A 25,335-nucleotide genomic window follows, 5' to 3' on the forward strand; every position below is an offset into this window, starting at 1 on the left:
AGAGTTGTTGCCTCAACGTGGTTGTGGATCATGAGGCGTGATCTCTAGAAGGAGCAGTGCTAACAAGGGTAGTGCTAACTGGACACAAGCTAGGGCTTGATCAATTCTGGCTGAGTCACCTGTGTGAAGGTATCTGATGTTGAACAACCCAAACACCTAATGACCCCAGAAAATATTACTGATGGTATGTTCGGGTGCCTCACAAGAGCATGTATGGATAAACTATGTCCTTTTATGTAGTGAAATCAATTTTTTCATTCATTGTTCCAAAGAGAGTTGATTAAAATATAGTTCAAGTACTAGAGTCAGTTAAGTCACCTATACACTTCTCTTTTTTTTTTTAAGATGGCAGGTGTGAATTTAAGGGAGATTTGACTGTTATTTCATTATTTCAAGTCTATTTTGATATCTTCAGAGTGCTAGGTGGTGACTAAGAAAAGATAAATTTAATTACTTGGGAGTTATTCTAGGAGATTGGCAACCAGCAGCTAAATCTTCAAATCAAACCCTATCATTATTATCATTTTAATATCCACTTTTCCATGCTTGCATGGGTTGAACGAAGTCTACTGAGGTAGATTTTCTATGGTCAGATGCCCTTCCTGTTACCAACCTTTATCTGTATCCAAGCCAGGTAATATTTCCCTCTGGTTAGACATATTCTCACAGGATATTGGTAAGGAACAATGCTTGTATGACATTAATACTCATTTACAATATTGATTTCAAATTTTGGCACAAGGCCAGCAATTTCAGGGTAGGGGGGCTAAGTCGATGACATCACTCCTAATAATCAACTGGTACTTATTGTATCAACCCCAAAAAGATGAAAGGCAAAAATTTGACCTTGGCAGAATTTGAACTCAGAATGTGAAGACAGATGAAATGCTACTAAGCATCTTGCCCAGCATGCTAACATTTCTGCCAGCTTGCCAACTTCACTCATTTATAATATTAGTATAGTTCCAATGATAAACTAGTTCCAATGACAAACAAAGTCAAGTGAAAGTAAATATTCTAAAACAAAGGTCCTCAACCCATTTTGGCCAAAGGCCCCCTTTTGACCCTTGGAGTCACAAATGCCCCTCCCCACCACAAGATATTTTTTTATTTTTCAATATACTACTTATTTTGTTATCAGCAGATAATAATTAAAAAATAAAGGATGTCCTTTTACATATGCGCTTGTATGCAGTCGGGAGTACAGATGTACAAATTGAAATGCAAAAAAATTGAAATAATGGATTGAAAGTTTGGTAATTGTGTTTATTTCCACCATGCAATACTTATGAAATCATGTTGTCTATTGAAAGAGTGTTCTTTGGTACAAGTAAATGCTGATGAAATCATTTCAAACCTTTCCAATTTCCCTTATCAAAACAGCTAGAACTTGTGCAACAATCTGATATATAAGTTATTGTCACCTGGGAAGAGGATTTTTTATGCTCAAGAAAGAGAGTGTATTTGATAGGAATTGTTGAAATGCATATGAAATTCATATGAGTAGCAAATTGTGGAGGATGGTATTCAGTGTATTTGGATCTTGTTAGTTTGAATCTCAAAATCAGCCCCCTTTTAAAACACTGTAAAAGAATCTGAAAATTTGTCATATTAAACATTCATTTCTTATTGAGGATCTAGTTTGCTTCATTCATAAAATCTGCATTTTTTTTAAAAGGAAGAAAAAAATCTGAAAATTGGTTATCTTGATACAGTTTTCCACGCCATGAACTTCTGGAGAATAAATTTGACACAGACAAAATTTTTTTTTTTTAATTCATGGTTTTAAAATACAGATAGTCCGAATCTACCATTCGTTTCTCTTTATAATTTGCAAATAATTTTTTTAAATACTTCAAAATCAAAATTGCGTGGAATTTTTTTTTGTTGCATAATCCTATCAATTCCATTATGCAGAAGACAGAATCGAAAAAATTTTGTAAAAATTCGTAAAAATACGGAAGTTATGAGGGGTTTTAGCACATGCTTACATCACAATTCTGCCCATTCATATATATGTGTGTGTGTGTTTGCTAGTGTCTGTTTTTCTTTTAGTTTTTGTTTACTTATACACATCAACAAATGAGCCAATGAGGTACTCTCTGTATGGTTGTTCAATTTGCTAGAAATAACAGCCAAATATCCCTCATACTATGCTCTTGTTAGTATTAAGGAAATGGAGAATGTTTACTCCCCTCCATCATTAAGATTAAAATTAATATTTGTGATTTTGTTCAGTTCTATGAATTTAATTTTTTTTAAATGCTTTTATCCATTGCTTGATATAAGAAATTAGAAAATCCTGACCAAAACAGAGAAATTCTAACTTAACAAAAAATATAGAAAGAAAAAGAAAAGGTTCTGTTTTCCAAAGCCAAAAGATGTGTTTTTAGCTGGGGTGTAATTTTATAATTAAAACAAATTCAAAATATAAATTTCAGAACATAAGACTTACCATGTTATCTGGTGTATAGCTGCAGTTCAATGGGTACAAAACCTAAAACAAATGTGTGTGTATGTATGTGTAGTTGAGTCTTTAATAGCCAGAGGTCAATTTAAGTTCAATCGCAGAAAGGAATTCAAAATGGCAACACATGCAATCATATACATACAAACATACCCATACATACACACACATACACAAATACATACCTATCAGCCACTCCCAAAAGCCAGTTTGATCCAAAATTCTGACTACCAGTCTTTATATATTTGTACACACACACACACATGCACGCACACATGCATGCACGCATGCATGCACGCACACACACACACATTTAGCTTTCCATTTTTATTCATTACTTTTTTCTTTTAATCATCTGTCACTATTCATCTGTTTTTAGTTTTTGTTTTGAGGGTTTCACTTTAGTGACACCAGTTACACATGATATCAGGAATTTGCTTGGTGTCATCAAAGTGGAAAAAGTGTTTAATTTTTGGAAAATTTGAAACAAAACAGCATGGTTTTTTTTAAAAACTGACTGTCGCAGAGATGTGAAACTACCGCTACTACTCGTTAATTTCAAATTAAGCTTACCAAAGACAAGGGGCTTCCAGCGCCCCTCTAGCGCCCCCAAGTCTCTTAATGCCCCCTAGTGCCCCTTTGCTTCAAAAATCTGCCCCCTCTCGAGTTCTAAATGGCCCCTGTTGAGAACCTTTGTTCTAAAACATTTAGTTCCATGTCTACCATTTTGGCTGACATGTTTCTTTTATTATTGTTAAGAATGTTAGAAATGAGACAAAGCTTGTTAGTGATGACAATTCAGTGTATGAATGCTTGTTATTGGTGACAGTGTGTTACAATTATAGCCTGATTTCATGCCAGTTTATTGTAATGACAGTTTGTAAATGATGCTAATGTTTTATGGTAAAAGCCTTATACGATATCAATCTCTTAAGGTGACACCCTGTTATGATAACAATCTCATGTGATAATAACAATATTGGTGAGGGGAAAATACCTCAGGAGAACATTGTGTGTATTAACTAAAAAAAATATAGCAAGGTTTTACATATGTCATGTAATGAGTTGAAAATTTTTAATTAACTTGGAAAATATAGAAAATGTAGTTTAGGAGTAGATCATATCTTTGAAGCCATGACTCATATTGAAAGTAACGAATGTGTTTCAGTCTTATTGCATGTCTCTATCCAGCCAGCAAGATGAAGAGAGATCTACTATAATAATACTTTTGTGTTTTTCTCCGTCACAGTATATGAATGAGAAAGGAAAGGGTGATAGATGAATAAGGAAGGAAGGGGCAGTGGGCAAACAGATAGTGGGAGTGTTTCAACTCTGTGTGAGTGTATGTGTGTGTATGTAAAAGGGAGGTATGTGAACGTGTGTGTGCGCAATGGAAGTGGGATGGTGAACATTCAATGCTGAAAAGAAAAATCAGTGTTTCAACTCTGTGTGTGTATGTATGTGCATGTACAAGGGAAGTATGTGAATGTTAGTGTGAACCAGTGTTCTTTCAGTAGCAAACGATGATCAATGTCACATCTCAAAAGACAACCACTTGATAACATTGACAAATGTATTAAGTTGATTTACCATCCATATTTATATATAAATTATGACAATTAGTCGTCACTTTTGACAGTATGGGGTCAGCTAGTGAATGTATCATATAGAAATTGAGGGAAGGTGCTGACACTGACAAGGAATATCAACAATATGACTGAGTGAAATTACCTCTGGGTATCATTTATTTAGTTTTAATATTTACTCTTAAATATTTATCAAGTTGTATACTATTTTGCTTTTAGGAAACGAGACAAATCTGAAGAAGATGAACTCTTAACTCCATGTCCATTTTGTCAGTCATCAATTCCAGAAACTCTTTTAGTATGTCCTGATTGTAAGATGAACATTCCTTATTGTATAGCTACAGTAAGTTATCAGCCATTTTTTTTTGTGTCTGTGTGTGTTTTATTTCTTCTATTGTTTTTTTCATGCTAACATGAGGTTGTGGAATTGTTGAGATTTAGATATGTTTTATCCTTGTAGAAGACTGTAATGATGTTGCTGTAGAGAACATGGAAAACTGTTGATATTGTTGTAGCAAACATGGAGCATTATGTTGATAGTGTTGTAGAGAACATGGAGGACCAAGGAGCTGTTAGAGTTGTTAACTAGCCCCAGTCCCATGATGAGAAAACATTCCATCTAAGATCATTTCATCTTTTATTTAGGCAAAATGTATCAAGAACTATATTAGTTAATATATTATTTTTTTTTCTAAGATGGTTGTGTATAATTTGAAGGATATTTAACTGCTTTTTCTAGCAGTTTGAGCAATCACATTGAAGCTCCTTCAATGGCTAGTTACTATTGGAGGAAATGAATACTGTAAAGAACCTCCTCCTCTTTATTTTTGTTGACATTTCTCTTTACTACTGACCTCAGCACTCAATGCATTTAATTTTAACCTACCATCACTAACACCCATCAATGGATAGAACCATCAAATGAAATCTGATTTCCAGCACTTCTGATGCCATGGAAGCATGCATTCAGTACACTCTGTAAAGTGGTTGGAAGGGCATCCTGATGTAGAAGTCATGCCAAAGCAGACATTGGAACTTGGTGCAGCCCTTTGGCTCATCAGTTTGTGTCAAACCATCTAACCGATACCAGCATGGAGAACAAATGTTGAATGGTATTGATGATGTTTTCCTTCCAATTATTAACATTGACTGCAAAAATAATCTAAACATTAACTGCAGTCGCAAGGAACTCTTGATGTTTATTCAGTCTGTTTAGTCTTTGAGGGCGTAAAAGAATAGTTGAAAACTGATAAAGGGTATTCTCCCTCTTCCTAAGACAAATATTAGAAAAATAAGTAAATAAAAATAAAACATTATTTGCACCACAACACTAACCAGGTAATGTGAAAGAGTTTTGGCTTTGTGTTGTAGAATGGTTAAAAAAAGATTAAAGAATCATTTTTCCCTTTCAGTTAGGCTATGAAAAATTTAGGTTTGAGAAAATACGGCAGTTTTTGGTTGTTTTTGATCTCTTGCTATGTTGGGGGAATAAATTATATTATACTACTTATTTAATTTTAATTTTTATTTTTTGTCTTCTTTCTCTTGTCAGGGATGCCATATAACTAAAGAAAATCTCACTGCATGTCCAAAATGTCAGTTCCCAGCACTTTACTCAGAATATATAAAGTAAGGAAGAATGATAAATATTCCATTTCTTTTAAACATTTCTTTATTGTTTTAAGCCTTTTAAAGCTTCATGACTTGGCAGTCAGTTTTTGTTTACATTTTGGTAAGTCAGATGTTGGTGGTTTATGTTTTGGCAATCACATTTCTATATGCTTCTGCCAATGTCTTTATGGTGGCAGAGTTATGTTTTTTGTTTTTAAATTCTTTAATTTCTCCAATATAGGAGAAATGTAAAATAAGTAGCAAAATAATGTCTAACTAACAAGTAAAACTCCATTGCTGGAATTTTGATAAAACTGACTTAGATTAGGTGCTGAAATTTACAAAAGTCTTGCATAATTTTACTGTTCTGCTTACAGACTGAATTCAGAAGAGGATCCAAACACTGTTCAAGCATTTATAAATTGAATATACAGTGCTCCATTAAATTACAGTTATTAAGTTTCGACCTTGGGTTAGATGCTGATATTTATAAAAGTCTTGCATATTTTTACTGTTCTGCTTATAAATTGAATTTAGTAGAGTATCTAAACACTGTTTAAATATTTATAAATGGAGTACAGTATCTCATTAAATTATAGTTACTAAGTTTCAACCTTACATTAGGGTATAGAAGCTGTACAATTTGTAGTGAGTGTACATAAATGTTTTACGTTTCTCTGACTTACACAACATTACTTGCATATCAGGTCTGTTGCGTGGGTATTTTGTAGAAGTTTTCATTACATTCTTTGAATATAAGCATCTGTGTTTGTGTGTGTACTTGCATCCATTAAGTGCCAATCCATTAATTCTACCATGTATATGCATGTGCATATGTGGTGAGGGTGTATGTGTTTAAATGTTGTTATTGTTTTAGAGTTTTATGAAAGATATACATTTCCCAAGTTACTTGATGCCCTTCCTAATGCCAACCACTCCGAGAGAGTAATGGGTGCTTTTATGTGCCACTGGCATGGGAGCCAGTCAGGCAGCACTGGCATCGGCGATGCTCGAATGGTGCTTTTTACATGCCACTAGTACGGGTGCCAGTCAGGTAGCACTGGCATTGGTCAAGCTCAAATGGTGCATTTTACATGCCACGCATATGTATATGTACATATGTGTATTGTGTGCCCATGTTCTTCTGTAGATTTGCATTTTCTGAAAACCACAAGCTACATGTGGAGGGGATGTCATTTCTCCTGTCAATGAAGCATTCATTGGCTTTTGCAGTAAGAGTAAGGATTCATGATATAAAAAAAGGGCATCTGGCTATAAAACAATGTCTCAATAATATATTCATCTAACATATACTAGCCTTGGAAAATAGATGTTAAAAATGAATTAATACCATACTCTTACAGCTATAAAGCACAGTATTACAGTAACATTGCTATATAACACTATGTTACAAAAATGTAGCTGTATAACTGTTATTCACATTCAATATACACACTCTATTTCAACATATTGCAGGTGTATACTGTCAAATGTTGAATACAAATATTAATGCTCACATAATATTCCACACCATACTGCAGTGAACACATTTCATTGTTAACAAATATTTTCTCAATCTGTACATCATCCCACCCACTTTCTCTTCTTCCTTTCTTTTTTTTTTTCCTCCACTTTCACTGAATCTTTCTCTTGCTTCCCAAATTGTTGCTATCAGGTTTTAAAGAGATCTTTAAAGATCAACAGGAAGTAATTTCTTGAGAATACAATTTACAAATCTGAATTGTTATCTAAATCTTTGTTGTTCAAAAGCTGACTGTTTAATTGTGTTCTGCCAGGTATTTTCTTGGCAAGATGTCTCATGTATGGCAAAATGAACTGATTATATCACCATTATTGTTATTGTCAATCTCATAAATCATCGTTATTATCATCATCAATGTCATTTCCATTCATTATCACCACTATCGTCATCACTATTGTCATTGTCATTATTATCCTTGTAATTGTCATCATGCAAAACATCACTGCCATCATTATTATTGCTATCATATTGCCATCAAAGTCTTCTTCGTAAGCCATATTATTATCAACATTGCCATCATTATTATTGTCATTATTACCCTGGGTATTCTCATCAGTTCTACCATTATTAACATCCTCATTATCCCCGTCACTGTCAGCAACGCTATCATTACCATCACCATCGCTGTCATCATTACTATCATCGTCACCATCTTTGTTTGTTTCTCTATGACAGACAAGTTTATAATGTAGCATCTCTCCTACTGTCTTAAGCTTCCATCATCTGTCCCACTATCATATGTGTCATCTCAGTTGTCTCAATTTATAGTGTTTTAATTTATCTGTCTAACTAGCAGCACCTGTGGCAACTCCACCACTCATTTTGAGAAACCCCGCTTGCGAAGACTTGTTGAGGCAAGTGAAATCGAACTATATTCGACGACTGGCACCCGTGCCAATGTCGTCTCCTTCGTTGGACACGAAACTCAGCTTGCGAAGACTTATTGGGGCAAGCGAAAGTGAAATCGGGATAGCGCTTGTGCCCAGCGTCGCCTTTCTGGCACTTGTGCCCGTGACATGTGTAAGGATTTTCGAGCAAGATCGTTGCCAGTGCCCCTGGACTGGCTCTTGTGCGGGTGGCACATAAAATACACCATTTTGAGTGTGGCCGTTGCCAGTACCGCCTGACTGGCCTTCGTGCCGGTGGCACGTAAAAGCATCCACTACACTCTCGGAGTGGTTGGCATTAGGAAGAGCATCCAGCTGTAGAAACTCTGCCAAATCAGATTGGAGCCTGGTGTTGCCATCCGGTTTCACCAGTCCTCAGTCAAATCGTCCAACCCATGCTAGCATGGAAAGCGGAAGTTAAACGATGATGATGATGATGATGATGAATGTCTGCCATGAGCATCTCCTCACTTTCTAGGAAAACTTGTCTACCCTGGCTTGTGCAAAATATTCTTGCCTATCTTTGTTATTCATATTTTGACTTATTTCTTGACTAACAATTCCCATTCTTTCCCTATTATCTCCAGTGTTGTTGTTTATCATATGACACCTAGCTCCATTTCTTGCACTAATTTCATTCCTTTCCTTCTGAATTAATGCTTTCCATCATTCCTGATTTTCCTCTCTTTATTCCTGATTCTTATTTCTTCTTTTTGCCCTATTCCCAATGTTTGCCTGTATCATTTCTGCCACTCCTGATTCAATTTTTGCTGTCATGCTCTATGATCATTGTCTCCTGCAACACACTGAACTCCATTTCCATAATAAAATAATGTAAGGAACACTTCATATTGTACAGTTGATAGCACCAATATCCAGCATTTGTTGTTACACATATTTTATGAAGAAACTAAGGAACAAGGAAAAACTCTGTATCCAGGACAGACTATTACTTACTTTACTTTTTTACTTTTACTTATTTGAGTCAATTGACTGCGGCCATGCTGGAGCACCACATTTAGTCAAACAAATCGACCCCAGGACTTATTCTTTGTAAGCCTAGTACTTATTCTATCAGTCTCGTGTGCCAAAGTGCTAAGTTACAGGGACGTAAACACACCAACACCAGTTGTCAAGTGATGGTGGGGGACAAACACAGGCACACACACACAAACATATACATACATACATATATATATATGACGGGCTTCTTTCAGTTTCCGTCTACCAAATCCACTCACAAGGCTTTGGTCGGCCCGAGGCTATAGTAGAAGATACTTGTCCAAGGCGCCACGCAGTGGGACTGAACCTACTTACCACACTCCTGCATCTACACAAATTTTTATGAGGAAAGTTAGGAACATGATTAATTATTGATAATAGAATAGATGACATAGATGTTCAATCTTCATAACAGTAACTTGGTCTAAGATGCATACATTAAATCATCAGGTAAATAGTGAGAGAGAAAGCGTTTGTCTAAGACAAACACTACTGGCATGTGTGCACGTACAAACACTAATGGTGTGAACTTATGTAAACATCCTCCCCCATTTTCTTATATACACATGTACACACACAGCTAATTGTCATTTGTGTGTGTGCATACCAATAACATCCATGTGTGTATATGAGTGTGCGTATATATATATATATGCATGTGCCAGTAGTGTTCATTTGAGTCTTTCTCTCTGTATTGCACACACACATTTCTATCACCTCCTTTCCACAGCATAACAAATTTTTTACACTACAAGAATCTATCATTAGCACTTTAATATAATAAATAGTATGAAATTTTTCACCAAGATTCTCTTCCTATCAATAACCACTGTGGTAGTGTAGGCCAGTCGAATGTATTCATTGTAATACCAGCTATTTTCCTAGATATGAATACATTTTTTTTATCCAATGTCAGTTCAGAATGACATGAATATAATAGACTGAGTATGTTTATTATGTACACCAGAACAATGGAAGAGACATTACTTTCACACAACTAAACCCTTCTGGACATTTTTTTTTTGTTATTTAAGATAATTTTATGTCAGATAAGAAGATACCAATGCCAATTTTTTTAATACAATGATTTATTTTGTCACCAAGTCACCTTTGGAAATTTTGTGGCACCATTGCCCTAGATATGATACAGAAAAATTAAGTTTTTCTGTAGTATTAGTCAGATCTGTGGAAGCCATGAATCTCTAATCTACATCAATAGATAGGGTTGCCTTTACATCATTATAGACCCCAGAGTAAAGCAATGCACTGGGGCTTACAAAGTGTCAGGCTTACAATCATAAGGTTTGATTCCTGGACTGGGTTGTGTGTTGTATTCTTGAGTAAGACATTTTATTTCATGTTGCTCTAGAAATGAATTGTGTAGAAATGACTTGTGACATCACTGGTGCCAAGCTGTATTGGCATTTTCCTTTCTCTTGGACAACATTGATGGCTTGCAGAGGGGAGACTGGTATGCATGGGCCGCTACTGGTCTTCCGCAAACAACTTGCCTGAATTTGTGCCTTTGAGGGGAACTTTCTAGGTGCAACGCCATGATGATTTCGTGACTGTAGGGGATCTTTTATAGTTTTTGTGAAATATTGTCTGGTATATATAAATATTTTTAAATATTCCTTTAAAACCAAAACAATGCAAGTTATAAAAATTAATAATACAGGCTAATGGTTTATAGTATTACCTGTTATTTCAATTTTTGAGTGTTAGGACCCCTTCTTTTGGAAATTTACAGAGAAAAGGCATTGATAGCTGATTTCTCTGCTCTGTGGTGTATGTGTATGAAAGGTTGGTTTGCCACTCAGCTGCATGCAGGTCATATCTGTTATAAATTAACAGGCTGTGCTCTTTTATTTTCAAGTTTCCAGTGGTACTTCCTTTATAGAATTCTTTACATTTATTACATGTGATTTTATACACCATGTAGGGTCGCAGACATATGTTTCCATCTTTAATCGGGTAGTTGGGTAATGTACATATGGTGTGGTTTAGACTTGGCCAGTTTTTAGTTAGGATCTTTTTTGAGGAATGTCTGGAGTGTACCAGTCATATATTCAATCTCTCCTTAGGATTGTAGCAGTTGTGTTTTTTTTTTTGTCACTCTAAAGTGGCTGTTTCAAGAAACATATTATCCTTGTATGTGTGGGTTTTGTTAGGTGGTACTCTTGATGTCCTGGCTTCTCATGAAAAAGTGTGGATAGCCAGTCTCCATCAGGGCTCTTTGGAATTTTATGGTGTTGGTGTTTCTGCTTTCTGTTTTGCTGCATTTATTGCATATCCTGTGATTCTCATATCTAATGTAGGCGATCTTAGCTCTGGTGGGCAAGGATGAATTATGATATACAAACAGGTACCCAGCATACTGCTTTTCTATAAAAGTTAGTGGAGATGGATCCATACTCTATGATTTTGAGTTCAAAATCAAGCAGGGATAAGGAACCAGTGTTATTAGGGTGTTCCAAATTTTATATGTTCATTGATATTGTTAAATGTATTGTTTATTTTAATGGCCATTATAATGGACAGTTTCTCCAGTTTAAGGAGTCCATTTACAAACAAATCTCTGGACTGCCAATGGGTTGAAGCTTGTCAGGCCTACTGACCACCATTTATATGGATCAGTTAGAATGCAGGGCACTAAATGGCTGTCACTCATGTACTTTTTCACCAGATATGTAAATGACATCCTCATATTAACATCGTCTTCTGAAGAGGCTGTTCAGACAGACATGTAATATGTTCAGCAATATTGATGAACAAATGAAATTTGAAGTGGAGCATCCCAATAACACTGGTTCCTTATCTCTGCTTGATTCTGCACCCCAGATCACAGGGAATGGATTCATCTCCACTAACAGATACATTTTAATGACAAAACAACTGCTGCAATCTGCTGTGCAACCCATAAAGAGGGACTGAATATACAACTGGCACACTCCAGTTGTATGTTCAATCAGGCCAAGACAAAACAACATCCTATGTACATTGCTCAACTGCCTGATCAAAGTTGAAAATATGTCTGCTATTCTTCATGGTATATATAATCACGTGTAACAAAAGTAATTAATTCTATATCAGAAATACCATTAGACAGGTTTGCATACAGTCTAAAGAAAACCTCTATTCTAATGCTTCTTCCATCAAAAAAATACCTATGGAAATGCCACACCCAAGACATTCAAGTTTCTATTGAAACCATAGACAGAAACATTGGGAACTTGAGAATAAAAGAAACTATTTTGATTAACAAGTACAGCCTGCTAATTAATAAGTTTTGAACAGCATGCAACTCATTAGATACTATAGCAATACAAAATAATCCCTCTACACACACTATAGAGCAGAAAAAGCAGCTATCAACTTCTTTACTTTGAAAATTTCCTAAAGAACCCTGAAATATTGAAATACCAGGTAATAGTACTAACCATCGACCTGTTTTATTAATTTTTAATTACTTGTATTGTTTTGGCTTCAAGAAAAATTTTAAAACATAATATATATATATATATCATCATCATCATCATCATCATCATCGTTTAACGTCCGCTTTCCATGCTAGCATGGGTTGGACGATTTGACTGAGGACTGGTGAAACCGGATGGGAACACCAGGCTCCAGTCTGATTTGGCAGAGTTTCTACAGCTGGATGCCCTTCCTAACGCCAACCACTCAGAGAGTGTAGTGGGTGCTTTTACGTGTCACCCGCACGAAAACGGCCACACTCGAAATGGTGTCTATATATATATATATATATATATATATTTGATAAGTGCCAATGCATGAAACTCTCGGTCATTTATTAATAAAAATATATATACTCATGTTTTGTGGTCTATTTTTCATGTTTGCACCATCAAGCCTATATATATATATATATATATATATATATATATATATATATATATATATATATATATATATATATATATACACACACACACACACACACACACACATATACATGTATAGATATATATAAATACACACACATATGCTTCCTTGTTTTTGATATCTGATAGTTATAAACAAGTTATAAATGAGTACTACTGTCATATAAGAAGTGTTCTTCCTTTCTAGTCTTTTGTGTAAACATGTCCAGAGGAAATGTTACCAAACTTGGCAACAGGTGACGGTTGGTGACAGGAAGTGCATCCTTCCAGCTGTAGAAAATCTTACCCATGCAAGCATGGTAAAATGGACGTTGAAATGACGACAGTGTTGGTATATAATGTCTGTCTGAGATATAGTTAATATTGTTATTATACAGACTATAAATCTCTCTGAAATTTGAGGTCTGAAACTTATAATCTCCTTACATTCTATCTATTATTGCTATTACTACTGGTCAAATGCATGTCATTGCTACTCAGGCTGAGCTGATTTTCACATCTTGTCTCCTCTTGACCCCATATTGTATTCTCCCTCTTCAGTTCTATCATTCAATGCTGTTTCATGGCCTTCTTTCACAGAACATAAGCCCTTGTGAATTTCCTTCCTTTGTTAGTCTCAATTTCATCAACGTCACATGCCTATCCCTTTAAGCCAAACCAGTATATGTATATATATATATGTATCGTCAATATCAATGTCAGTTTCTATACAAGCATAGAAAGTAGACAGTTGGGTGCCCTTCCTGTTGCCAACCCTAATGTGTTTCCAAGCAAGGTAGTACTTCCCCATGGTCAGACATATTTTCACAAAATAATGGAAATGAATGACATTGCTTGTGTGACAGTGACACTCATTTACAACTATCATATGAGGTCAAGACAAGGAGACATATACATACACATATGTATATACATATGCATATGCATACATATGCATACTATATATATGTATATATGATAGACTTCTTTCAATTTCCGTCTACCAGATTCTCTCACAAGGCTTTAGTTGGCTTGAGGCTATAGCAGAAGACACTTGCCCAAGGTGCTGTGTTGTGGGGTTGAACCTGGGACCATGTGTTTGGGAAGCAAACTTCTCAATCATAAGCTAAGCTTGTGCCTATATAAGTTTTTAAACATATACAAATATTTATATCTGTGACATGGAAATATATTTTGTAATTTATTCTATACCACAGCTTAAAATTTTTAAAGGTGAATGAGCAAGAAAATTAAAATGGGACAATGATGGAGGAGACAGACATTTTTGTATAATGTTTCACCAACAGTGCAAAGTATCAACAGTGTATACATAATTGGCATGTAAAATTGATATCATACAAAACATCTTTGCATGAAAATTTCTTGTATAACATAACAGAGTATCAGCTTTCAAGAGAGCTATGGATTTAGATAGCATTCAGATTTATAAACTGCATTCTCAATAAATGACTTCTTGTTTATCTTTTAAAGATTTCTTTAAAACCTGGTTGGGAATCAAGAAATATAAAGCATAAAATTAACCCTTTAGCATTTAAACTGGACATATCCAGCCCAAATATTCTACTGTTTTACATTCATAACTGACTTGACCCAGCCTCTCACTCCTATCCTATTCTGTCATTCTAAAAATAAACAATCATTGAAATCTTGAAGCTACAAGATAATGCATGATTAATTCAAAACAATATGAACAAATAAGCATCACATTTGACAGAGTAATTTGAAGGCTAAAGGGTTAAAATAAAAAGAATATTATTTTCTTCATTTGTTTTATTGATTACTTGGATATTTTTAGACTGTTTTATGCTGATTTTTTTCTTTGTTTCCCTATATTTCTAGATTGCTGGAATCTGAAGAGAAATGTCCTATGTGCAGTGAAACTATTTTAAGAAATGAACTCACTACAGTTACTGATCCTAAAATGTTTCTTCCAACATCGCAAGGCATTGAATAGGCTGCACCACGATATCTTCTGTACATTAGTCCGTCCATCTTTAAGAAGTAATTGGTTAAGATAAAAATGTCTTCATCAGAAATTTCTCTAAAACAGACATCACAATGCAGAGATTTATGTCATAAAAATTTGGCTCAAGAACCCTTTATTTAGAAAGAGGGCATATCCTATTTTTAAAATGAATGTTCATGCTGCATTTCTGGTTTAGTGTCTTTGACCAAAATGCTAGGTTCTCATATATTTATCAGTAAAGAATGGCATCTATAACTGATATGGCTTTCTTGAGTGAAAACTCATTAAAATTTAAAAATTTATTGGAATGGTGAAAACAAATATTTGAAAAGCTTTAAAAATATTAAGAATTGTTAATTTTTTTTTTTATTTCATCTGTCAAAAAGTAAATGTAAATCCAAACAAATTAAAACAAAAATATACTCTGAAAATGTTCATGTATTGTCAAATACTTTGCCACAAATTATCATGGGTGAAATGAAACTCACATACACAATGTTTTGAGACAGTATATTTTCCTTTAATATTTGTTTTGTTTCAATTTCATTTCATTATATTCATTGTTCTTTCTTTTTGTTGATGTAAAAAATAACTGATAATAAATATATAACAGACATGTGTTGGTAAAATGCTTTGCAATATTTATATATTTATTCTGAATTTAGAGTGGTGAGCTGTCAGAATCATTAGCACACCAGTCAAAATGACTAGTGGTGTTTTGTCCATCCTTACATTCTGGGTTCAAATTCTGCTAAGGTCGACTTGGCCTTTCATTACTTCAGGGTCAATAAAATAAGTACCAGTTGAGCACTGGGGTTGATGTAATCAACTTACTCTCTTCCCTGAACTTGCTGGCCTTGTACCGAAATTTGAAACTAATAATTGATCTGACTAAGGCAGTGAGCTGATAGAATTGTTAGCATGCTGAGCAAAATGCTTAGTAGAATTTCGTCTGTCTTTATGTCCTGGGTTCAAATTCTATTGAGGTTGACTTTGCCTTTCATCCTGTTGGGGTTGATAAAATAAGTACCAGTTGAACACAAGGGTTGATATAACTAACTTCTTCCCTCCCCCGAAATTGCTGGCCTTGTGCCAAAATTTTAAACCATTATTTATTCTGACTCTTTGCATTCTGTGTTCAAGTCCCATTAGGGTCAACTTTGCCTTACATCCTTCCAAGGTCAACAAAATAAGGTATCAGTTAAATACTGGAGTTAACAACTAATGCTTTTTTTTTTTTCAAAAATGCTAGCCTTATGTGACCAAAGCCTTGTGAATGGAATTGGTAGACGGAAAGTAAAAGAATCCCATCATATGTGTGTGTGTGTGTGTGTGTGTGTGTGTGTGTGTGTGTGTGTGTGTTTGTCCCCCACCACCACTTGACAACCGATGTTGTGTTTACGTCCTTGTAACTTAGTGGTTTGGCAAAAGAGGCTGATAAAATAAGTACCAGGCCAAGAAAATTAAAATAGTACTGGGGTTGACTCATTTGACTAAAAATTCTTTAAGCCATACTTACTAGTTGTATACAATGTCATATATCTATATAGTAATTTCAGAAGTGTAATTGCCAGGCATATGATTTGATCTAAAACTGTGAATTGAAACTAAAACAAATACACTCAAATATTAACCGCAAAGGCAAAGTTTTTTTCTTTCAGGGGAAGCAACTCTGAAAAGAATTTTCTCCGGTTATCTTTCTTATTAAAGCTACCTTGAAATTTACAAAATACAAAAAATTATTATTTTTTTAATGTGTTTCCACAGGTGTAGAAATCATTGATAATTGGTCCGATCTCATTAGCTCTGCCTTAGCGAAGACGGAGGTATTGTTTTCAGATGTGTTTGTTTGTTTGTCCGTGGACAAGATATCTCAAGAACCGCTGGATGGATTTGTATGAAACGTTCAGGGATGTTTGGCCTTGTGATTGGCATGAACTGATTAGATTTTGGGATCAATCTGGTGCCAGACAAGGATTCTGGATTATTTTTCCGGTGTTTTACTTAATGTTTTAGAGTGGTCGGGTTCATTTTTAGTATTCTCGTTTGTGAGAGCAGTCGAGTTTATTTCAGATGTTCACATTTTAAAATGCGTTGGCGGAAGTTTGCGCCCTCTGAGTGCTCTTGTTAAATATATTATTGGTGTTTATAGAATATATTTTGTTTTATTGCCAACTGAATTGTTGTTGTGAAGCCATAAATCCACCCTAACCAAACAATATTCAAGTTCCTCCAACTTTCACATAAAGCCATTAGGTCTGTATTATTAAATATGTTGTTTATAGGCACAGGTGTGACTCTGTGGTTAAGAATCTTGCTTCCCAACCATGTGGTTTTGGGTTCAGTTCCTCTGTGTGGAACCTTGGAGAAGTGTCTTCTACTGTAACTCCAGGCCAACTATTGTCTTATGAATGAATTTGGTAGAAAGAAACTGAAAGAATCACATTGTTTATATGTGTGTGTGTTTACTCTTTTACTCTCTTTTACTTGTTTCAGTCATTTGACTGTGGCCATGCTGGAGCACCACCTTTAGTCGAGCAAATCGACCCTGGGACTTATTCTTTGTAAGCCTAGTACTTATTCTATTGGTTTCTTTTTGCTGAACTGCTAAGTGACGGGGACATAAACACACCAGCATCGGTTGTCAAGCAATGCTAGGAGGACAAACACAGACACACTAACACACACACACACACACATATATATATATACATATATACGACGGGCTTCTTTCAGTTTCCATCTATCAAATCCACTCACAAGGCTTTGGTCGGCCGAGGCTATAGTAGAAGACACTTGCCCAAGGTGCCACGCAGTGGGACTGAACCTGGAACCATGTGGTTGGTAAGCAAGCTACTTACCACACAGCCACTCCTGCGCCTATACATATATTCTTTTTTTTTCTTTTATTTGTTTTAAACTGTAGTCAAACTGGGATACCACCTTGAAGAACTTTTAGTTGAACAATTCAACTCCAGTACTTCTTTTTTTTAAGCCTTGTGCTTATTCCAGTGGTCTCTTTGCCGAACCACTAAGTTATGGGTACATTACTAACCAACACCAGTTGTAAAGTGGAGGACAAACAGACACAATGATACACACTCACACACACACACATGCACATATAGATACAATGGGCTTCTTTCAGTTTCCATCGACCAGATTCACTCACAAGGCTTTGGTCAGCCTGAGGCTATACTAGAAGACATTCGCCCAAGGTACCATGCAGTGGGACTGAACCCAGAACCATGTAGTTGGGAAATGTATATATATATATATATATGTGTGCATGTGTATATCCTTGTCTAGATATCATGTGATGGTGTAAATGATCATTATTCCCATACAAATATGGTTGTTCATTTCCAGTCTTATTTGGAAACATGTCTAGCTGCAACAATTGACATGATGCTGAGAGATAAATCAGCATTAGAACTGAGAACAGGAAATGATAATGATCATCGTCATTTTCATCTCATCTTTCAGTACTGGCAGTATCCCTATTATCAACATCACTATTATCATAACTAATTATGATAGTAACTTCATCACACAAGCCTCTAAGGATGCTTCTTCCTAATCTCATGATCAGCTAGAAATAGTAGCCAAGTCTTCCATAAATTACACTCTTAGAAATGAGATGTTGGGTAATGTGGTACAGTGTTCCCTGTACATAAGAAAATGTTAGGATGGTCACATTTGGAATGCTTTTGATCATAGGCACAGGAGTGGCTGTGTGGTAAGTAGCTTGCTTATTAACCATATGGTTCTGGGTTCAATCCCACTGTGTGGCATCTTGGGCAAGTGTCTTCCACTGTAGCCCCGGGCCGATCAAAGCCTTGTGAGTGGATTTGGTAGACGGAAACTGAAAGAAGCACGCTCACGTCGTATATATGTATATATATGAGTGTGTGTATGTTTGTGTGTCTGTGTTTGTCCCCCTAACACTGTAAAGTGGTTGGCATTAGGAAGGGCATTTGGATGTAGAAACCATGCCAAATCAGATTGAAATCTGGTGCAGCTCCCCAGCTTGCTAGTTCTGGTCAAACTGCCCAACCCATGCCAGCATGGACAACGGGCATTGAATGATGATAATTAAAAAAAACAGAATCAAAAGTCTTTCTTGAGCCATAGGCTCATAGGACTGGCTTCCCAGATTCTGAAGCATATATATTTCCCCTGGATGGGACACTGGTCCATTGCAGGGTTACTCATTTTTGCCAACAGAGTGGATTGGAGCAACATGAAATGAAGTGTTTTGCTCAAGAACACAATGAAATGCCTGATCTAGGAATCAAAGCCCCAATCTTATGATTGTGAATGCAACATCCTAACTACTAAACCTTGCTCTTCCACAATAATAATATTTATTTAAACATTTGCCTCATGGAGGCAATGTGGCTGATGCCGATGCCGTGTAATAAGCACCATTTGAGCGTCGAGCCTCACAGAGGCAATCACAAATGGCCAAGACCTTTGGCATTATGCTATGTTTGAGAAGAAGACCCATTAAGCCGAGTGAAATTGTAGTCGTAGTAGATACTGGTATCATGCCACTGGCACCCATGCCGGTGGCACGTAAAAGCACCCATTACATTCTCAGAGTGGTTGGCATTAGGAAGGGCATCCAGCCATAGAGACCATGCTGGAGTCTGGTGTAACCCCTCAGCTTGCCAGCACTGGTCAAACCATCCAATCCATACCAGCATGGACAACGGATGTTAAATGATGATAATAATAATAATATAACGTCGGGCCGACCAAAGCCTTGTGAGTGGATTTACTAGATGGAAACTGAAAGAAGCCTGTTGTATATGTGTGTGTGTGTGTGTGTGTTTGAGTCTGTGTTTGTACCCCACCACTACTTGGCAATTGGTGTTGGTGTGTTTACACAAGAGACCGATAGAACGAGTACCAGTCTTGAAAAAAAATGTACTGGGATTGATGCATTCAACTAAAAAAATTCTACAAGGCAGTGCCCCAGCATGGCCACACACTAATGATTGAAACAAGTAAAAGATAAAGATAAAAGATATTGAGTTCTTTCTCAATACTTTTCTTTGAAAACATCTATTTTTACTACTAAATCATGCAGCTTCACCGTTAAAACATTAATTTTTAATGGAAACTTCAATATATCATTACTTCATTAAAAATTATGCTAAAAATTACTCTAGTCATTTATAGAAACTTAGGAAACATTACAAGAATTACTTTTTGAATTTAATTACTTTCACTTTTAATTTTAAATGAAATATCCCTCTTCATGATATATCTAATTAATAAGTTACAGGTTAAATCACACTAAAGATTTCTAGAAAGAATGAATTAGTACTATACATGATTACCCCCAGATAGAAATTAAATATGTAAATTCTATGCCTCTTCTTACTCTTATTCCATAATTTCAAATTCAAATTTCTAATCCTGACTTGTGTTACGAGAGAATAGTTATTTCTGTTGTATTAATAGCCATAACCAGAAGGTACCACATATGCTTATATAATTATTGAAAATTACCAAATGGTACATTTACTTCCCGAAATAGTTAATTGTTTTTTTTTTTCTTCTTTACTAAAATAAAGGGTTAACGCTGACAAACACCAGCTGCCACCACCCAAAGGTATTAGATTCTTAAAGGAAGATGATAAGGCCCTTAAGATGAAAGCAAGAACAAGGGACCCATTTTGTATTTTGTATCCAACCTGCAAAAAGCCCATCATATTTACATGTGTGTATGTGTTTGTGCCTCCTGTTTTGACATCTCATGATAGTTGTAAATGAATTTCACCATCACATAAGCAGTGCCATTTGTTTCCAGTCTTTCCTGAAAACATATCTAGTCATGAGGAAATAATACCTTGCTTGGAAACAAGTGAAGGTTGGCAACAGGAAAAGCATCCAGCTGTAGAAAAATCTATCACAATGAGTTCTGTCTGTCCCAGGCATGGAAAAGTGGATGATAGAATAATGATGATGATAAATAAAATAGTTTCAAATGGTAACAAGTAGTATCAATAGGATGGTTGTCTCTCTTTTGAAAATATATTTGTCTTCTACAGTTTTGTATCAGACCATTCATTGTAAGTTCTCTTTCAGTGATTTGAAATTTTAAAATGAATATTCAACAAAAAGACATAGAAATATTTTAAAATGTGTTAACTTCACAGGTATAAAAGAAAACCCAAGTAAACAAGCCAATAAGGAAGCCTCAATGTGATCCTGGAAATAGTAACCAAGTCTACCTGAAACCATACCCTATGATCATAAAACAAAAAGAACATGTTAGATAATGCTATTCCAGACAGTTCTAAAATGTCAAGCTGAGCTGGACTAAAATACTTCTGATCTGAGGGTAAAAAAAAGGTAAGGATAAAGACCACCTTCAGTCATGAATGACCATGGGATTGCACCTAGTAAGTTCCCCTCTAGGGCACAAGTCCAGGAAAGATTGTTTGTAGAAGCCCAGCAGTTGCCCATGCATCCCACCCTCCCCTTCCCATGCCACCAATGTTATCCAAGGGAAAGGCAAAGGCTGATGCAGCTTGGTACCAGTGATGTTGCAACTCATTTCTACAGCCGAGTTAACTGGTGCATTGTGAAATAAAGTGTCTTGCTCCACTACACAACACACAACTTGGTCCAAGAATTGAACTCACAAGCTCTTTATTTTGAGCCCAGTGCTCTAACCACTAAGCTGTGCACTTCTGAGCTTAGGTCTGTTAAATCAGAATTGACTTGGGACTAAACAACAGTAACAACAACAACAGCTGCAGTAACAACAACAACAACAACAACAGCAACAACAACAAAATCAATAACCACAACTGTAAAATGAAATTACATGAAATTAAATACTATAGTTTTTCTATCATTCATCATACTGGAAGAATCAGACAATGCTTGTGAGACTGTTATTGCCTCAACCTCACAAATCACTCATGGTAATACTGTGTGTTGGATTCCTTTAAAAATATTTTAAAAGAAATATTAATATTCCCTATTATGGTGCACAACTGAAGGCGTGTGCATGTTTTTTTGGACTCATTTTTATTGCTATTGTCTATCTACTTTTGTAAATTATATAGTTTAGTCTATTTTTGATTTATAGTGTGAAAGTGTCCATAATAAACATATATGATATATGCTAACTTCACAGGTATAAAACACAAACCAATATGTTACATGATATATTTTGAAATTTACTGTCTCCACAAGTATAAGAACAAACACCAATGGATTGCTTGGCGTATCATCTAGATATCTGTATTGGCAGTGTTTTCAAATATCACTATTTATTTTTAGATATGTATTATATAACATGAAAATTCCACATCGATCATCTGAATATGATTTTCAATAGATCAAAGTCAATACTAGCAAAATACCACAATTGTGTTTTGTTAAAAGTTTTACTTTTGGTGCATTACATTATTTCCAGCACTACATCTTAATTATACCTTCTGAATGCAAGGCTATCCCATGATAAAAAAAAGAAAGAAAAGAGTAAAAAAAGAATAAGAGCACATTGATATGATTTGTAGTCTACAAAGGAATTCTCGAGAAGTTATTTAGCATTTTATGAATATTTGTTTACTGATTACATATTTTCCTATCACCACAATATTGTTAAACTAAATTAAATTAAATTCTTTTGTTAAGCATGATTTCATGAACCAGTCATTATTGAATGCATGATAATAGCAATAATAATAATAATAATAATAATAATAATAATAATAATAATGATAATAATAATAATGATGATGATGATGATGATGATGATGATGATGATAATAAAAACCTTTCTCAGACTATCTTCTGATATCCATCAGAGTTGTTGAGAAATAACAATGCTGGTTGTGAAAGGGAGAACATCAAATATCTAATATAAATGGCTTTTCAAATGAGACAATGATGTTAGACTATGGAAAGCATTAGGCAACAAATATGTTTAGGAGAATCCTATGAGTTTGGTTAAAATAGAACAGTACCCTGTTATATTATATTTCTCTTTTATTTGCAGTAACATCCATGACTATTGCACCCCTACCCCACCTAATAATCACATCTCTTGAGGTTTTATAAGGTTCTTTTTGTTCAGCCCCAGAGCAACCAGAGTGATGATCAAAAGCATTCCAGATGTGACCATCCCATCTTTTTAGGATTATCTGTTACTATATTATGAAATGTGGCCTTTTGTAAGATGATTTGGTGTGAGTTGAGTGGAATTTTACTGCTATTTCCAATATATCAAGCAACCATAAAAAGGCTACATCACTGATGCATATCTGATGATATTGATATTTAGCTTGGGGGACGTTTGGCTGCTATTTCTCATATGCCAAGCAACCAAAAAAAAAGGTTACATCATTGGTACATGTCTGATGATGTTGATGTTTAGCTTGAGGGACATTTGGCTGTTATTTCTTGTGTGCCAATCATCCATGTAGAGGCTACATCATTGATGCATGTCTGATGTGGTTGATGTTTAGTCTGAATGTTTGTCGGTTCATGCATTTAGGTAAAAAAACCTTACAGGAAAGGGATTGGTGAAGGTTGGGGCTCAGGGGGGAAATGATTGACTAAATTTATTTATTTAGGGTTTAGTTTGGAGGGTAAGACAGAGCAGATATGGTAAGACAAAGAAAAGTTGGAGTATCTTGGTGGGTTTGTGTGGAAAAAGCACACTAAGAAGTCTTTCGAGGAACATAAATTATTGTATTATTGCTGAGGGAGAGAGAGAGAGGTGGGGGGCATTTTCACCCCTTTATTTGAATGTGGATGCTCTATTAGAACAACCTATACAGTAATCTCTCAACGATCGCAGGTGTTGCAAAACTTTCTACAGAAATAATTAAAATTTGAAAAAAAACATAAATACCTGTTGACTGCAGAAACCTGGATATACTGAGAAGTCTGCAATATAAATTTGGTACAAAATGCATTCTTGTTTGTATTGCTAGCAGGGAGACAAATCTCTGCAACCTCCAGACCATGTGATTTTGACCTTGTTTGGTCTTGTCAATGATGGACACTTGACCGCTAGAGGTAGCAGCAATTCACCTCCCTGCTAACAATATATACATTGACAGTACCATAGTAGGCACTGGTATCACCATTAGCCAGTTAGCTTATTTACAAATATATATCAGCGACAAAGGCAACATTAATACTGAAAGGTAATATTTATCCCCACTTAAACATGGATGTTTTATTAGAACAAACTACACTGTGGTAAATACCATGAAAGAAACTTTCATATTAGCTTTTTGATGTAAAATTGCTTATGTCACTGAGTGGGAGAGGAATGTGTATTAATTTGCTAATAAGCTAAATGTTCTCTTCAATATGGACTGGGTCATTTATGTGTGTAACATGTTTGTCCCAATATATGTGAGCAATACTTTTATATGAGCTGCACCTCAGATTTGTAGAAGATTAAGCAATTGATCAAGGCCTAAATATTTTCAAGCTGCAGTGTCTGACAGAATTTGTTGTTAAGTAAATATTAATTTTTATCCATGATTATGAATATATTACTTTTGTCACTTTTACATAATTTTATGTTATTTTTTGAATCATATAGATCTTGTTAATGTTTTGTTGATAAGTATTTGTTTTTTATTTTTATTACATTCACCTAAAAGTAAGTTGTCAAGTTTATCATCTATGTTTATGAAGTTGTAGGGCTTTACTCGATGTCAAAAAACAAATTTATGAGGATTCATAAATTTACTTGACAAACACAAATTTATAAGGATTCAGAAAGATAATACCACAAAATTAAAAGCTAAACTGAATCAACCAATTGCAGTGATAAATGCACAAATTGGAGGCCTCTAATTTTCTTCTGTATTGAAGAAGAACTCACCCTAGCACATATCTGGGGTACAGTAAAAATACACAAAGAAAACAACACTCTCAAACCTATAATATGTGAAATACAACAATGCACAAGATTGCTAAATAATTAGACAACATTATCAAAAAGCACATACTGGAGAGATATGATCATGTGAAAATATTTCCTGGTAGTTTAGAAGTAGAAAGTCTGTTCATGAACATTTTAGTGCAGAAACAACAGAATTACATTAAATATATAAACCGCCAAATATAAAACAACCCACAGCTAATGCACTGAAGAAATTATTAGTGTCTTATACAAGAGAAGTACCCTTTTACTGTCTGCAAAGCAAACCTTATAAATATATATCAATATACAGTCATGACCAAAAGCTTGGAACATTAGTCTGAAAATTAGAATTTTTATATTAAATATCCAAAGTTATATTTGAATTGAATTGTACTTGGGCATAACAATTTTAGTTTTTAAAAAAATGTTCCAAAAATGTTTCAAACTTTTGG

The 25,335-nt window shown here is 35.1% G+C and overlaps 1 protein-coding gene and 1 long non-coding RNA gene across 2 annotated transcripts in view; one reads left to right on the forward strand and one right to left on the reverse strand.

Moving 5' to 3' along the window:
• The window catches only part of LOC106884413 (WD repeat-containing protein 19), a 123,731-nt gene extending 108,133 nt beyond the window's left edge, over positions 1–15,598 (forward strand). Inside the window, exons 34-36 of the mRNA XM_014935776.2 lie at positions 4,273–4,396; positions 5,606–5,682; positions 14,841–15,598. Of these exons, the coding sequence (XP_014791262.1) occupies positions 4,273–4,396; positions 5,606–5,682; positions 14,841–14,955 (316 nt within the window). The 3' untranslated portion in view covers positions 14,956–15,598. The remainder of the gene's footprint in view (positions 1–4,272; positions 4,397–5,605; positions 5,683–14,840) is intronic.
• LOC128249273 (uncharacterized) lies at positions 1,570–23,913 on the reverse strand. Its single transcript, XR_008265366.1, has 3 exons — positions 23,852–23,913; positions 2,456–2,497; positions 1,570–1,595 (listed from the first exon to the last, which is right to left on the reverse strand). It is a non-coding gene; the product is annotated as an uncharacterized LOC128249273 (long non-coding RNA).
• Between the last annotated feature and the right edge of the window lie 1,422 nt (positions 23,914–25,335).

The sequence above is a fragment of the Octopus bimaculoides genome, chromosome 1 (assembly GCF_001194135.2).
Source record: "Octopus bimaculoides isolate UCB-OBI-ISO-001 chromosome 1, ASM119413v2, whole genome shotgun sequence".
Taxonomy (NCBI): Eukaryota; Metazoa; Mollusca; class Cephalopoda; order Octopoda; family Octopodidae; genus Octopus; species Octopus bimaculoides.